Raw genomic sequence first — 14101 nt, 5'->3', positions numbered from 1 at the left:
GCTGAATTTGTGAATAGGAACGGATCATAGCTGCATTACAAATTGAGCTATGAAAATGGTTGTGAAACCAGTTATCATAGTGGAGTAGCTTGAACTTGTAGTTTTCCTTGGAGACAACAATCCTTTACAATTGGCCAGGAACAGGATAACATTTTCAAAATGTTACAGTAATATTTAAACCAGACATGTCTGGTACAGTGATTTGAATGGGGAGCTGATGTTCTCATTTCAAGAATGGCATGTGTTCCACGATAGATGGTGTTGCCCAGTAAAAGATGTATCACTTACATTCCAAACATACTGCTAAATTGGCTCTCCAAAATTGGGGTGAGTGGTAAGCAGAGAAGCTCCCCCTTCCTTCCCCTCCCCCCACAAATTAAAAGCATGGAGATGCTGTAAAATGGCTTCTGCTTCTTTTCCTTCTCTCCCTCTTCTGGACGGAGGGGCAGAGCCTAGGCTTTAGCAGCAGCTAGTTTTTAACCTTTTCCTAGCTGAATTGGAACTCTCCCTCCCTTTCGTTTTCCAGGCAAAAGCAGTCAATTCAGCTGTGAAAAGGTACAAACAGTTGCTCTTGCCTGCATAAGAAAGGGCAGGTGAGTGAGCTGAAGATTAGTCTCTGTCCCTGCTCCAAGTAGCCATGATAGTGGATTTTTTTCATTCTGCCTTCCAGAAAATAATGTGCATCATTTTTTGTGGGGGGTAGGGGAGAGAAAGCATATTGTATGCAGAAAATGCAGCTTGGGGATGGGGGAAGACAATGTATTCTTAACAGGAGGGCTATCTCAACTTGGAACACCCTTCTTGTTCCACAACTCGCTCTTTATGCTGCTCAGAGGATGATTCTTTAGCTTAGCCACACTTGTTCCAGGTGTCTCAAATTTGGTTTTCACCTTACAGCAGAGTGGTTAAGGCTAATGATAGGGACCTAGTTAGGGAACTTTTGGAGGGGTTGGACATGTTTAAATCAGTAGGTCCAGATGCTTTTCACCTGAGGGTGCTGAGGGAATTGGCGGGGGTCCTCGGGGCCCCTGGGATGGCTCTGAGTGCTTGTGGGGCACTGGCCACGTACCAGAGGATTGGAAAAGGGCCAATGTGGTCCCCATTTACAAGAAGGGGAGAAAGGAGGACCCCAGCTATTATAGGCCAGTCTGCCTTACCTTGGTCTTTGGGAAGACCTTTGAGAAAATTATCAAGGAGCACATCTGCAAGGGCCCAGCAGGGGGGTCTTGCTCAGGGGCAACCAACATGGGTTCATTGAGGGCAGGTCCTGCGGTTTCCTTTTATGACCAGGTCCCAAAGTCCTTGGCTGAGGGTGTCAGGGTGGATGTCATCTTCCTGGACTTTAAGAAGGCTTTTGAGATGGTTTCCCACCACATTCTCTTAAAAAAACTTGGTGACTGTGGCATTGCCTACACAGTCAGATGGGTGGCAAATTGGCTAGATGGTTGCACCCAGTGGTGGTGGATGGGTTGTTTTTGACCTGGAGGGATGTGGACAGTGGCGTCCCCCAGGGCTCGGTCCTGGGGCCTGTACTATTCAACATCTTTATCAGCGATCTAGATGTGGGTGTGGAATGCACGCTGTCCAAATTCACTGACGACACCAAGTTGTGGGGTGAGATGGGCACACTGGAGGGGGAGGGGCAGAATCCACCTAGTTCTAGACAAATTACAGAGGTGGGCAGATGAGAATAGGATGGAATTCATGCAAGGTGCTGCATCTAGGGAGAAGGAACCAGCAACATACCTACAGTCTGGGGAACACCCTTCTTGTCAACATGGTGGCATTGTTGACTCCAGGATGAACATGAGCTGCCAGTGTGAGGAAGCGGTCAGTACAGCTACCCGCACCTTGTCGTGTATCCACAGATGCATCACAAGCGGGGCCAGAGAGGTGATCCTTCCCCTCTATGCAGCATTGGTCAGGCCACAGGTGGAGTACTGCATCCAGTTCTGGGTGCTGCACTTCAAGAGGGATGTGGCTAGCACTGAGAGGGTCCAGAGGAGGGCCACCCACATGGCCAAGGGGCAGGCCCTATGAAGACAGGCTAAAGGGCCTGAACCTATTCAGCCTCCACAAGAGAAGGCTGAGAGGGGATCTGGTGGCCGTTTACAAACTAACCAGGGGGGACCAGTGGGAATGGGGGGAAGCTCTGTTTCCCCGGGCACCACCCGGGGTTACTAGGAATAATGGCCACAGATTGTTCGAGAAGGTTCAGGCTGGACATCAGGAGACATCACTTCACAGTTAGGGCTGCCAGGCTCTGGAATGACTCCCAAGGGAGGTGGTGCTCTCTCCTACCTTGGGGGTCTTCAAGAGGAGGCTGGACAGATGTTTGGCTGGGCCGATATGACCACAGCACCCATTCCTGCCTGGGGCAAGGGGTCAGACCTGATGATCTGTTTAGGTCCCTTCTGACCCTAAGTATTATGATAATGCAGACGTGCCTACACTAGGTATCACTCAGCAACTGTGCTTGGTGCCAACAGAAAATTGTTAAACTACATCTGGAAAGGTTTCCAAAACCAAAGCATTTCTTGTTGATAAATCTTCAGTATGGCCCAGCATAGCATCTCTTCTTGGTTTAAGGTTCTCTTTCTACACTAGTATATTTATAGACATCTTCTGCACATGCATTTTAATCCATTTCAGCAGTTTTCTTTGTTATCATGCTTCCTGTATTACCATAATTGTCTAAAAGAAAAAAAGCTTTTGTTAGAATCTGATTGTTACCTCTGCGTGTGCATTTTTTCCTCCTGACTTAATTCTTTATCTGTAAATGCTTCATTACTATTTTGGAATGGCACCAGTAGTGATAGGCAACCAACTTACCACTAACGTGTGTGTGTGTGTGTGTGTGTGTGTGTGTGTAAATATATATATAAAATATGTAAGTAAATAAATATAAGCAGCGGTAGAGGGGGAAGCTTGAAAAACAAGCCACTAAAGAGCCTGAGCCTGAAATGCTTTGTTTTTTATGGCAAGGTTTTAAAAATTATTCTGACAGCTTCCTTTTCAGCTGGTGTCTGTAATTCCTGCTATTTCCTAATGACTTCTTAGTGGAAGAATCATATTTGCAGTGAATGCTGTTGAAAGCAGCTCTATCTTATCCTCCATCCCGAGCACTTTACTTTCATTTAGCTTGGCTGTCTAATCAGGGCTTTGTTCTTACTGAATTGGCTCTGATTAATTTTCTCCCCCCACCCCTCCGCCTTCATCTCACAGTGCTGTTTCCCTTCCTTTTTCTTAGTATCACGTGCTAGCAATCATCCCTCAGTGTCCCTTACCTGGGCCCTTGGGAAGACTTTCGTACTGTCGCTAATCTTGCACATGCATCACAGAAGGCAGCTTTGGGCTGCACCTGCTGCTGGTCATCACCTGTAGCAATGGCTCTCTTTAATGGCTGGAACCAAAACTTACTGTCTCTTCACAAGAAAGTCACAAAGCCCAGAAAAGGCTAAGCTCCTTCCTTTCCCTTCCTGTACTGAATCAGCTGTTTAAAGTTATCAGACATTTAAATGTTTTCCCCTGCCTTCGTAGCTTTTAGTGTGAATATAGTGATGGCCTATTTCTTGTCAGTAAGGTCTTATGCTCTCCCCTAAAGCATGGTAAAGCGCTCATAAGAAGTAGTCTAAATTATTTAGAGACTGGTAGCTTTTAGACTTTTTTTTCTGAGTGATGTCTTTTCCAGTTTTTCTGTTGCTGGTGAGCAAGTGAAATAGGCTCCAGCGGCTTCTGTGTCGGCTTCGGCAGTTCCTTCATTTGATCGTGGATGCTTTTCCATCTGTGCCTTTGAGATGGAGTGGGTGAATATGGTATTTTTCAGAACTAGTCAGTTCAGCTAAATAATCTAAAGAGTTTTATACAGCGGTGTTTTTCTTTAAGGCCTCAGGAGCCCTTTTCTAGTGATACTTAAAATGAAGCTCACTTCCATGGAGACTGGGACCATGACACGATCATGAAAGCTACTCTTTCCACAAGATATTTCAGGATCTTCAAAACTCCACAGAAGGATGCTCCTGGCCGGAGTTATATTAAGAGACAGAGACTGGGGCTCTCAAACAAAGAAATTTGACTGGTGGCTGTAGGGACCCTCAACAGCAACAGCTCTTCCCCATATTGCAGCACTTAGAATTAAATAACTGACCTGCAGGCTTGCCAAGGAAAAGCTGATTTAGCCTCATTAGAAAAGCAAGCCTTTCCAGATTTTGTGTTTCCAGTGTGAGTTTTAGAAGTATATGCACAGTTTTTCAACTCAAAACCAAACTCTCCAGAGCATCTCATTGAAGAGATCTGATTGCTGGAAGTTAAGGGATAAATCTCTGGATCAGCTTTATATGCAGCACTATAGTTTGAATATTCCTGCTAGACAAGTAGAGAAAGGAGAATGAAAACCTTGTGGTCACCTTGGCCGTGGTCACCTCTGCTGTTCCCAGTGCTGTCAAGCCTGTTTATCCTGTGTATGAGAAATATGGACGAGGGGAGATCTACCTTTGGCTACCTCAGTTCTGCAGTTATGGGGAACGTGTCGATTCCAAACAGCGCGATTTCTAAATTTTCCAACATTTACTATCCCTTATGCACAGCTTAACTGGATGGAAAACAGTATGGGTTTATCTGAGCTTCTTGTGCTCACTTCAGTTAGTTGTATATGTTAGCGTAATAGTTTGCTATTGGGCAACTGTAAACAGCAAATCTGATCTTTGGTAAGAGGACTCTCCAACCTTGACCCCATTCTCTGGGTATTAGTGTCCAAGGATTCCTCCATCTTGCAAGGCTGGTATTAATATGATTCTGGGGGACAGATAATAAAAATGAAGAGAATGAGGAGGGTATTTCATGTTTTCATCAGCAAAGCAGCACTCAGTTGTCTGATGGCCCAGTTTGCTTCTTCCCCACCCCCTGTATTACCATAGGAAAGGCAGGAGTAATTCTACTGTCTCGGCATCAACCAGCAAAGATTACAGGCCATCCTTCTGTGAGTGCAGTTACAGATGGTTTGAACTATGCAAAATTCAGTCCAGTGGACTTGACACGTTTCTAGTTCCTTTCCATATAAAAAAGAATTCAGTTTAAATTATCCTGGGTTGTCAGATACTCCAGCCAGGTTCCCTTCTATATGAAAATCTGGTGACAGCCTTAAACCCTCTGCTTCAGTGCTAGTCTGAGCTGACAGTGTCCCAAACACTATAAACTATTGTAGTTATTGCACTGCAATGTTTACCCATCCCCTGCAATTCAGCTGCTCTTATATACCTGCTCTGAGACTGATTGCTACTCATAAGCCTGTCAGCTTAAGACCTTTACAGTTTAGAGAAAATAGTCATTCAATTTATAAGTCAGGATTAAAGTGGATATTAAAAAAGTACAAGTGGCTGAAGAGCTAGGTGGGATTTTGTTCCACAGCTTTCAATAAGACAATATTGCCTATAGCTCAGTTTGGAAAGTTCATAATTTAATTCTATGACAGGCACAAAAGTAGGGATTTTTGCTCCTTACCTCAATAGTTTGCCCTGTATTTCAATCTGGGATAGAATTTAATCACGTATAGCTTGTGCTACGAGTCCACAAGGAGGCTCTACAAGTTTTGGCACTGTCTAGACAGTAGCTTTTCTGTCCTTTTTGTTCTGTTCCTAAGGCATGGGCAGATGAAAAGACAGTCACAACGTACAGACAGGTGGCTGTCAGACACAATAGGTGTTACATTCAAGCTCCCTTCAAGCTAGCTTTTAGGCATGCTGGCAATGTACTCATAATTATTGTGCATCTTAATGCTTGAAGGAACACCTTTACCCTACCTTTCTTTCCTTATCACTCATTAATATCACTCCACATTTAAGTAATGCGAACAAGAGTCAGCCAGAAGCGGGGGGCTCACATCCATGGTACAAGCCACCTCCATGATACTTTCAGCAGGTCACAGCATGCCAGAGTCCATGTGCCCATTAGGGCTGTATGAAGCTCCAGCAGCTGATTCAATTCAGAAATTTGGCCCACTTCAGCGGCCGAATCTGAATCAAATCGAGAGACCCATTAAAAGGTCCAAATAGATTCAGAAGCCTCCGAATCAATCTGGAGAGATTTGGCCATACGCTACACAGGCAGCAGTCCTCAAGGGCACTGGACACAGCTGCCTCCAGCAGGTAAGTCTGTTGTGGAGCAGGGAGGGAAGGAGCTTGGGGGGGTGGGGTAGATCAACGCCCCCACTGCGAGGTGGGGATTGGGGCAGGGACAAGCTGCCCAACTGGGGTGGGGAGGTTGGGGAGGGGGGCTCCTGCCACTGCAAGCTGCCACGCACCACCAGTCCGGGAGCTGCTCTTCCAATGGCTCTTGCTGCCTGTCCAGGAGGGCATGGGAACGGGCGTATGGCCCCGGATCTGCATGCAACAGGTTGGGCTGGGCTGGGCCGTGCTCCGGGAGGCTAGCCCCAGCCACCCGCCGCTGGGCTGTGCTGTGGGACAGGTGGAGCCAGGGCTGTGCTCCAGATGCATAGCCCAGAGCACAGCCCTGGCTCCACCCAGCCTGCAGAGCGCAGTGGAGCAGGGGCTATAGGGGGGGCTACAGCCTGAAATTCCCCACGGCCCCTCCCCGATCCAGATGCATGCGCCTGCCCCATGCCCTGCTGCTACTTGCCCAGTCAGGGCAGTGGGACAAAGCTGTGGTTTGTCCAGGAGGCATGGGGGAGCTGGAGCTGTTTCTGCTGCTGTGCTCCACTTGTCTGAGGTAGCACAGCAGCACTGTCCTGCACCCCCCTGCCCCAGATGGGCAAATGGTAGGAGGGCATAGCCCTGCTCCCAGCACCTTCCACCACCCAGCCAGGCTGGGCAGCCCGCCCCGCACAAATCCGGAGTCACATGCCTGCTCCCATGCCCTCCTAGACGGGCGGTGAGAGCTGCTGGAGGAGCCACCGAAAGAGCAGCTCTGGACTGGAGGTGTGCAGTGGCAGGAGCCCCCCGCTCCCCAAGTCCTGTGCTCCCCCGCAGCTGGGCAGCTTTTCCCAAACCCAGTCCCTCTCTCTCTGTGGAGGCATTGTTCTGCACCCCCCACACCTCTTCCCTCCCCACTCGCCCACCGCAGCAGACTTACCAGCTGTCCCCAGCATTGTGGAGGACTGCTGCCTGTGAAGATTATAGCCAAATCTCTGAATTTGTGCTGAATCAAATCAGGAGAGAGATTCGAATCACTGAATCAAATCACTGTCCCTCCGAATCGGCCAAGCCTGAATCTGAAGCAAATACTTGCTGCTTCGCACAGACTTAGTGCCCATTACAGCTATACTCCATCAACACATGGCTTACCTCAATGGGCTGTTTCAGCAGTAGTTTTTGAACTCTCACTGTATTTAACGTACAACCTTTAGAGGTGCACCAATACGTCAGTCCATATTGGACTGGCACCAATAAAAGGAAAATCGACATAATCAGCAATCGGCTTTTTTTTGACTGATCAATTTACAAATTGGATAAAAATGGTAATACTCAAGGAGCATCTATCTGTTGCCTTCGTCATAGCAGAGAGCAGAAGGGAGGATGTCATGGTGGGCGTCTGCTACAGGCTACCAAACCAAGAGGAGTTTGGAGATTAGGAGGAACTTTCTGACTACAAGGGCAGTCATGCATGGGAAAAGGCTACCCAAAAAAATTATGCAATCTCCATCTTGCTAAGTTTTCAAGAGGTTAGGTAGACACTCAGCTGGGATGGTTCAGTCAGGGATGATGCTGCATGGAACGGGAGGCTGGTCCAACTGGCTTTGTGAGGTCGCTTCTAGCCCTTCTTTCCTATGATCCAATGATCCTATTCTGCTATGCAGACCACAGAAAAGAGCTGTGGTCTTCTGTTTTGGAAAATGAAGTATGAATGCATTTAGTTTATGAAGTGAACAATGGATGCTACAGAATCTCATGAAGCAGTTTTAAGTAAAGCTGTGCTGACTAAAAATATGTTTTACTGATCTTCCAGTCTCAGTCCCAATGTTAGCAACTCTCATGCCATAAATCCACAGGACTAGCAGGTGAGGCAGGTTTCACAGATTCACACAGTATGCTATACACTTATTCTGATAAGTGACACTCAGATGGGTCAATTCTGCTAATTTTTATTTACTAGCAAAACAGTTCCTGTATTTGCCACATCATATTTTACAAAAAACTGAGGCTAGCATTGCTCATCTTAGAACTTTTGTTTAATCACAGATAGTCTTTTTGTAAGATCCTTCATACTGGAAACTGCATGGGATCACTAATAGTTTCCACTTGAGAATCCAATATCTCCTTATATGTTTAGGTAATACAACCATGAGTTTACTTATACCTACATGTGAACTGTTTAAAAAACAAACAAACCACTATTTCCATTTTGTATAGTTTAAGAAGATAAAATGGCATGAAATTGAAGCAGCGTGTGTTTTTAGCCACCCTCAATTTCATCTACCTTAGATTTCCATATTCTTTGTAGTTCAAAAAGAACTTTAGAAGAGCTCCAAAGCTGGCACCTGAAGTAGGAAGTTGATTTGCAATGGTTTTAGCGAGAAGCCAAAACTTATTACGTACTTCATCTTATTTTCAAAATCCTTACTGTAAAAAGAATAACTTTATTTAGCAACAGAGTCCAAAACAGACATCGCAAGATATATATAAATGTAATGTCTGAACCAATTTTGATGAATTATGATGCTTTAAGCAAAGACATTTCCTTGATTATGAGCTGTTACCCTCCCCCCATCTATGCCAAAACAACGCAAGGCTGATGATAATTAGAGCAGTTTTATCTACTCGAAGAGACTTTTCAAAAATTAACAGCATGATAAAAAATACAGAACATATAAAATATGTCTATACTGAAACAGCATAAAGGTTTGAAGAAACAACAAAACCCAGGACCACGCTTGGAATTTACCAGTGCATCTTCACCTCTTGACGTAATGAGATAATTTATCACAGTAAATTAACACCAGACACTGTTCTATGACCTCTGAAGAACTGATACAGTTATGGACAGCAACACGTTCTTCCTCAACCTTTGGTTTTGACTGTAAGATTTAGAATTTTATATCGATGTCCAACTGAACATCTTTATACTTCACATCTTTACAAAAAATTTTGTGATGTCACTTCCATACTTTGAAGCTAAAGAATGTCTCTTCATCTGGCTTCTCTCCTTAGCTTGTTTTGCAGTTCTCTGAAAAAAGGGGGGGGAAAAAAAAGTCTGTACTTGATACATCAACTCACTTAGCAACAGCATTTCACATTTGAGTTGATTCAAATCAGTTAAAGGCCTCAAGTTTGACCAAATAGTGTTGAAACCACTTATGACACTATTTAATAAGATTTCAAAGTTCTGAATTAACCTTGAGTAGGCACACTCATCCTTTGAGCTACTTAGCACATCAAAAAACCGACACCGCTCTTTTTTTTTAAATTAAGAGATGAGAACCGAAGTAGTGTCACACTGGGTCAGATCAATAGTCCATCTAGCCCAGTATCCGGCCTCTGGCAGTGGCAGCAGTAGATGCGTTACAGGTAAGCATGTGAATAGGGTACAGAGCTCTACAAAGATCTACCCCGTCAGACTCTCCCTTTCATCTACCATCTAGTTTAGGGATGTCAGAGGATGCATCCCTGAAAGTTCTGTTTAACAGCTAATAATTACTATCATTCATGAGTATGTCTATTCCTTTTTCAAATCTGGCTATTCTGTCTGTGGTAACAAGTCATCACCAAGTCATAGTGCCTTAGAGAGTTTGTGCCCTGGGGCACCAGAACGGAGGCAGAAGGGCTTGAGTCTCAGGCTCCGTGGCACAGGGCAGCAGCAGGATGATGCCGGGAGAGGATGTGTCACTGCCAAGAGCCAAGTTAATTTGTCCCTGGCCCAGCAAACGCTGCAATTTAGTATGGCAAGGATCCAAACCTCCTAATGTAGCAGCTTCAGGGCCAGGGAAGTCTTAACTTGGCTCTTGGTGGCAACCTTGTCAGAGGCTCGAGCTCCTTTGCCTCCATTCCGGCCACCCCTTTACTGAGCAGCCAGGGCTCACATGCCACACACAGTGGCTGCCCGCGGCACACGTGCCATTCCTGTTCTACTGTATTGCATTGCCTGGCTTAGAATTAAAAAGAACAAAGTAAAATTAAAAGGATTGCTTGTGAACATCTTAAAGAAGTGTGGAAAGCCGCTGCTGTGCACTCGAGCTACATGAGGGGTGCCCTGCTGTGTCTGGGGGCACCTGGCACAGACAGTTTGGCACGGGGAAATGATGGGTCTGGTCTCATTCTGGGCTCCCTGGACTTGGAGCTTGCTGTGAGCATGCAGGTCCTGGTCTGGGGCTGCCAGGCTGGGGTTTGCACTGCACCTGTTGATCTGCTCAGCTGCTCCACAGGGTACTCGGCTCAGCTGGAGGGGCCAGGTGGAAACAGCCCTACGCTGCTGGGCCAGAGGTGGCAGATACAGGACACAACTGCAACAGTTGCCTGGGTCCAGGCAGAGATGCAACTACCAAGTTCTTCACCCTGGGCAACATCCCTTTGTGCCCTGTCGGCAGGGGAAAGAGGGGTGTGGCACGGTGCCAAACACCAGTGAACAGGGATAGAGAAGGCGTAGTCAGGAAGAAAAAGAAACCAGCTGCTGCTGCTGCACTTGTGTCCTGCACCCGGCCCCTCCAGTCCAGCCGTGCAGAACGGTTTCCACCCAGGCCCTCCGGCAGAGCGCGGTTCACCATGGAGCAGCTTAGATGGTCAACAGGTACAATGAGACCCCACCTCTGCCTTCCCCACCCCTCCTTGCTTGCAGCCCAGCACTGACTCCACTCCCACTCCTACCCCAGCCCTGTCCCCATAACTCCTAGAAGACTGTGGGCCACACACAATGGCAATGCATGCGACTTGTGGCAGGCATGCCACAGGTTAGTCACACCAGTAGTAGGCACACTTGAAGTTCCCGCAACTTATAAGTTTCCTTGTGGTTTTATAGAATACTTGAGTTTTGCACTTCGTTAACAAGAAATAGCTGTTCAGATGTGATAAACGAAGTGTTTTCTGAACTCTCGTTCTATCTCATTTTGCTTTTCAGTTCCAAGCTGGCCCTTTGCTTCCTGTTCAGGGACCACCACAGGGAGTTTATCTATGGTTTTCTGGTGGTGTGCATGCTTGTACCTCTGGCTGTCTGCTGGGATGAACTAGCACACTGCTAATCTTGGTTTGAGAATGACTCCATGGAAAAGGATGCAGGGACAAATACCCTGAACATAAGAATATCCTGCTAGCTGGCCCCAGGAGCCTGAAGTGCCCCCCTATTTCTCTAGGCTTTCCAGCACAAGCCTGAATTTTTTTAAAGAGATCCCTAATGCCACTTGGTGCTTCACTCTGAGAACTAGGAATCAGTGCGGTCATAACAGAGAATTTTGCACTATTCCCAGTGTCTTAAGTACTCCTACATGCTTACATGGGGGAACCAGTACTTCTGTGCTTCTTGTGGGGACACAGACTGCTTGCACTGCTCCTTGCACTTTAGTATGGAGCCACCCTATTGAGAGGGTTGTGGGGGAAGAGAGACCAATTCCTTTCTTGCACACTCTTTGGCCCCTACCTTCAGCAGAGCAAGGATCTGTGGCCTGAAAGCCTGACAAGAATTGTTACCGTTACCCTGCTGGCTAAAACGAGATTTCATTGAAGTAACAGGCATTTTTGCTTGCCTGTATACGCTGCAATGCTCCTGGGTAAATGTAAACTGCACCCGACTGCAGGGCTTGGTGGCAACGTGGTGGGGCTACTCATGGGGGTAGCTCCTATGAAATACCACAATGTTGCAACCTCCAAAGTAAGGTGAGTATAGGCACCTCAAAACCCTCGCTCCACTGTCTTGTGGGTACTCCTTGGTTGAAGAAAGGCTAAGGGACATCACCCTGACAGAAACGTGCCCTTGCAAAGGGGTCAGGCAGTCAGCAGATCTAATCTATTGTTCTCTGGCAGAAGCTACAACCATCGAGGCACTGAACGGCTGGGCTCAGTCTGGCCTTTGGACTTTTTCTCAGTGGCCTAAAAGAGGGATGGTAGATCTAGGACAGCCTCCACTCCTCCATACTCTTGCCTAGGGGTACATGCTGAAGGTCCTGGTGTGATGGTCACATAGACCTCTTACATGCACACCCATGATCCCGAGGACTGATGGCTGCCAAGACATGTTGCAAACATCTGTGCCTTTTAGTTCAGGGGAAAATCCTTAGGACTGGAAGACAAAGCAGAAAGGGTGTAAAACCACTAATTTTCCCATTGTTTCCTTTCTAACCATCACTTTCTTATGAACAGGACACTTGCATTTGTCCTTTTAGGAACCAGAACCTCTAGAATTCGTAAGGATTTGCTTCAGAGTCAGAGCTCTGATAGCACTAGGTTTCTTTATGCTCCTCTAGAATAGCCAGGGGAGTTTTTGTCTGTATGGAGAGCGAGACCCTTGCATGAAAGTAGTTCAAAGCTTTATGTAATGGCAAAGTAAGAGTCAGTGGTTTGCATCAGCAAGGCAAAATTCACTCTCAGGCTACTAAGCAGTTCCCTCTAGAGCCTCCTGAACATGGTTCAGTGCCTTCGGATTTCTAGGAGGATGGAAGTTGGCCCTAAAACCTCCAATTGCACATTCTGGCAGGTAACCCATTCATATGCAAGAGGAGAAGATGCGCAGCATAAAACCTTTCTTGTAAAGTTTCTATGAACAGTGTGGGATGATATGTTCCAATTTGCACTCACCTCCTTGTGACACACTGTGCATAGAGTTTGAAGGTTTTCCAGAGAACACTGTCCTCCTCCACTGTAAACTGGTTTGATATGATCCACCTGCCAGAACTGGCCTTCTGTTGGGTTGGTTATAATTTCATTTAGCTACAATAAACAAAAGACAATGTCAGGATTTGTAAATGGACCACTCTGAGCTGACCAAAATGCAATGTTCTACGATCATGGATATATAGTAAGAGCAGACAAAACAGTAAAGTAAAATATTTTTCAAATAGATTTCACTGAGAGAAGGAAAAAACTGACTCTTTGCTATTTTGTTTATTGCTAGCAGGTAACCAGAAATTGTACTTTGGATAGTACAGTTTCCCTCAGCCCACAGTAGTTTGGTATATTTTACATCAACTATTTAATTCCATGACTCCATGCAAACAAATCCTAACGCATCTGTGCTCCTCCACAGAATTCGAACTGAGAAAAGACGCAGAACAAAGGATTTGTTTGACTTTCATGGGCAACTCGCCTTGAAATTTGTTATTTTACACTTAAATATTAAAATATTAAAAACAAAAGTAAGCGGAAAAAAACCTGTTGCACTTTTCATTCTGCTGCTCACAAAACAAAGAATCAGATTATTACCACATGCTTGCCATTTAGAAGCGTGTTCAAAATTTCTACTATATTTAAATTTTTAGTTTGACGACAAAAATTGTCAGAATGAGCAACACGATAAGCTGCATTCCTAATTTCAAAAGGCTGAGAACTATTGTAATTTAAAGGTATTATAGAGGTGAATACTACCAGTGCTGGCTGTACAAAAGCTGTATGGGGAAAAGGAGAAAGGTCTTATCTTTGTAGTTTGAATGAACTTTCTACTCTTGCTTCTTCAGAGGTCTCGAAGCTTGTCATTTCTGCGACCGAAACGTCTCCACCCAAGTCCCATTTCAGATTGGAACATGGGTGGAATGAAACAAATGTCAGCTGTGAAAAGTTCATGGAACAGATCATCAGAGCTAGGTCAGGATGACGCTTCAGCAGGAAGATGAGAAACTTGCACTTCATGTAGGCAAGACGACAGGGGAGCCAGTGGCAGCATGAGCGTCCACCGGACATAAGCAAAAAGACAAACTTCGGAGTCAAGGATTTTAGCGAAAGAATTTTGAGCAGACTTGAAGTGAGCCAGGTCTGAGATGCTTTAACCTTCACTGTTGTATTTTTACTTTGGAGTTATGGTGAAGTTGTAACTAATAAGAGCTTCTGATTGCAGTGTATGAAACTCTTCAGCATGACTAAAGCACTTCGAAGAGGAGGACACCAAAACTGCTAAACTAGATACAATATCTTTCATTAGACCAACCAAATAGCTGGAAAAATTGTTTTTTGCA

At 45.7% G+C, this 14101-nt stretch overlaps 1 protein-coding gene across 5 annotated transcripts in view; it reads right to left on the bottom strand.

Annotated features, from left to right (window-relative positions):
* Positions 1 to 8746: 8746 nt before the first annotated feature.
* The window catches only part of ZRANB3 (zinc finger RANBP2-type containing 3), a 91278-nt gene continuing 85923 nt past the window's right edge, over positions 8747 to 14101 (bottom strand). For all 5 annotated transcript variants that reach the window (XM_090045854.1, XM_090045851.1, XM_090045850.1 and 2 more), the window contains 2 exons: positions 12732 to 12863; positions 8747 to 9177 (listed from right to left, as the gene is read on the bottom strand). In XM_090045854.1, coding sequence (XP_089901980.1) covers positions 9079 to 9177; positions 12732 to 12863 — 231 coding nt within the window. In that variant the 3' untranslated portion in view covers positions 8747 to 9078. The remainder of the gene's footprint in view (positions 9178 to 12731; positions 12864 to 14101) is intronic.

The sequence above is a fragment of the Crocodylus siamensis genome, chromosome 4, assembly GCF_052110815.1.
Source record: "Crocodylus siamensis isolate JL-2025a chromosome 4, ASM5211081v1, whole genome shotgun sequence".
Lineage (NCBI taxonomy): Eukaryota > Metazoa > Chordata > Crocodylia > Crocodylidae > Crocodylus > Crocodylus siamensis.
Note: the sequence above shows the minus strand (reverse complement) of the source record. Positions and strands in the feature narration are given on the sequence as shown.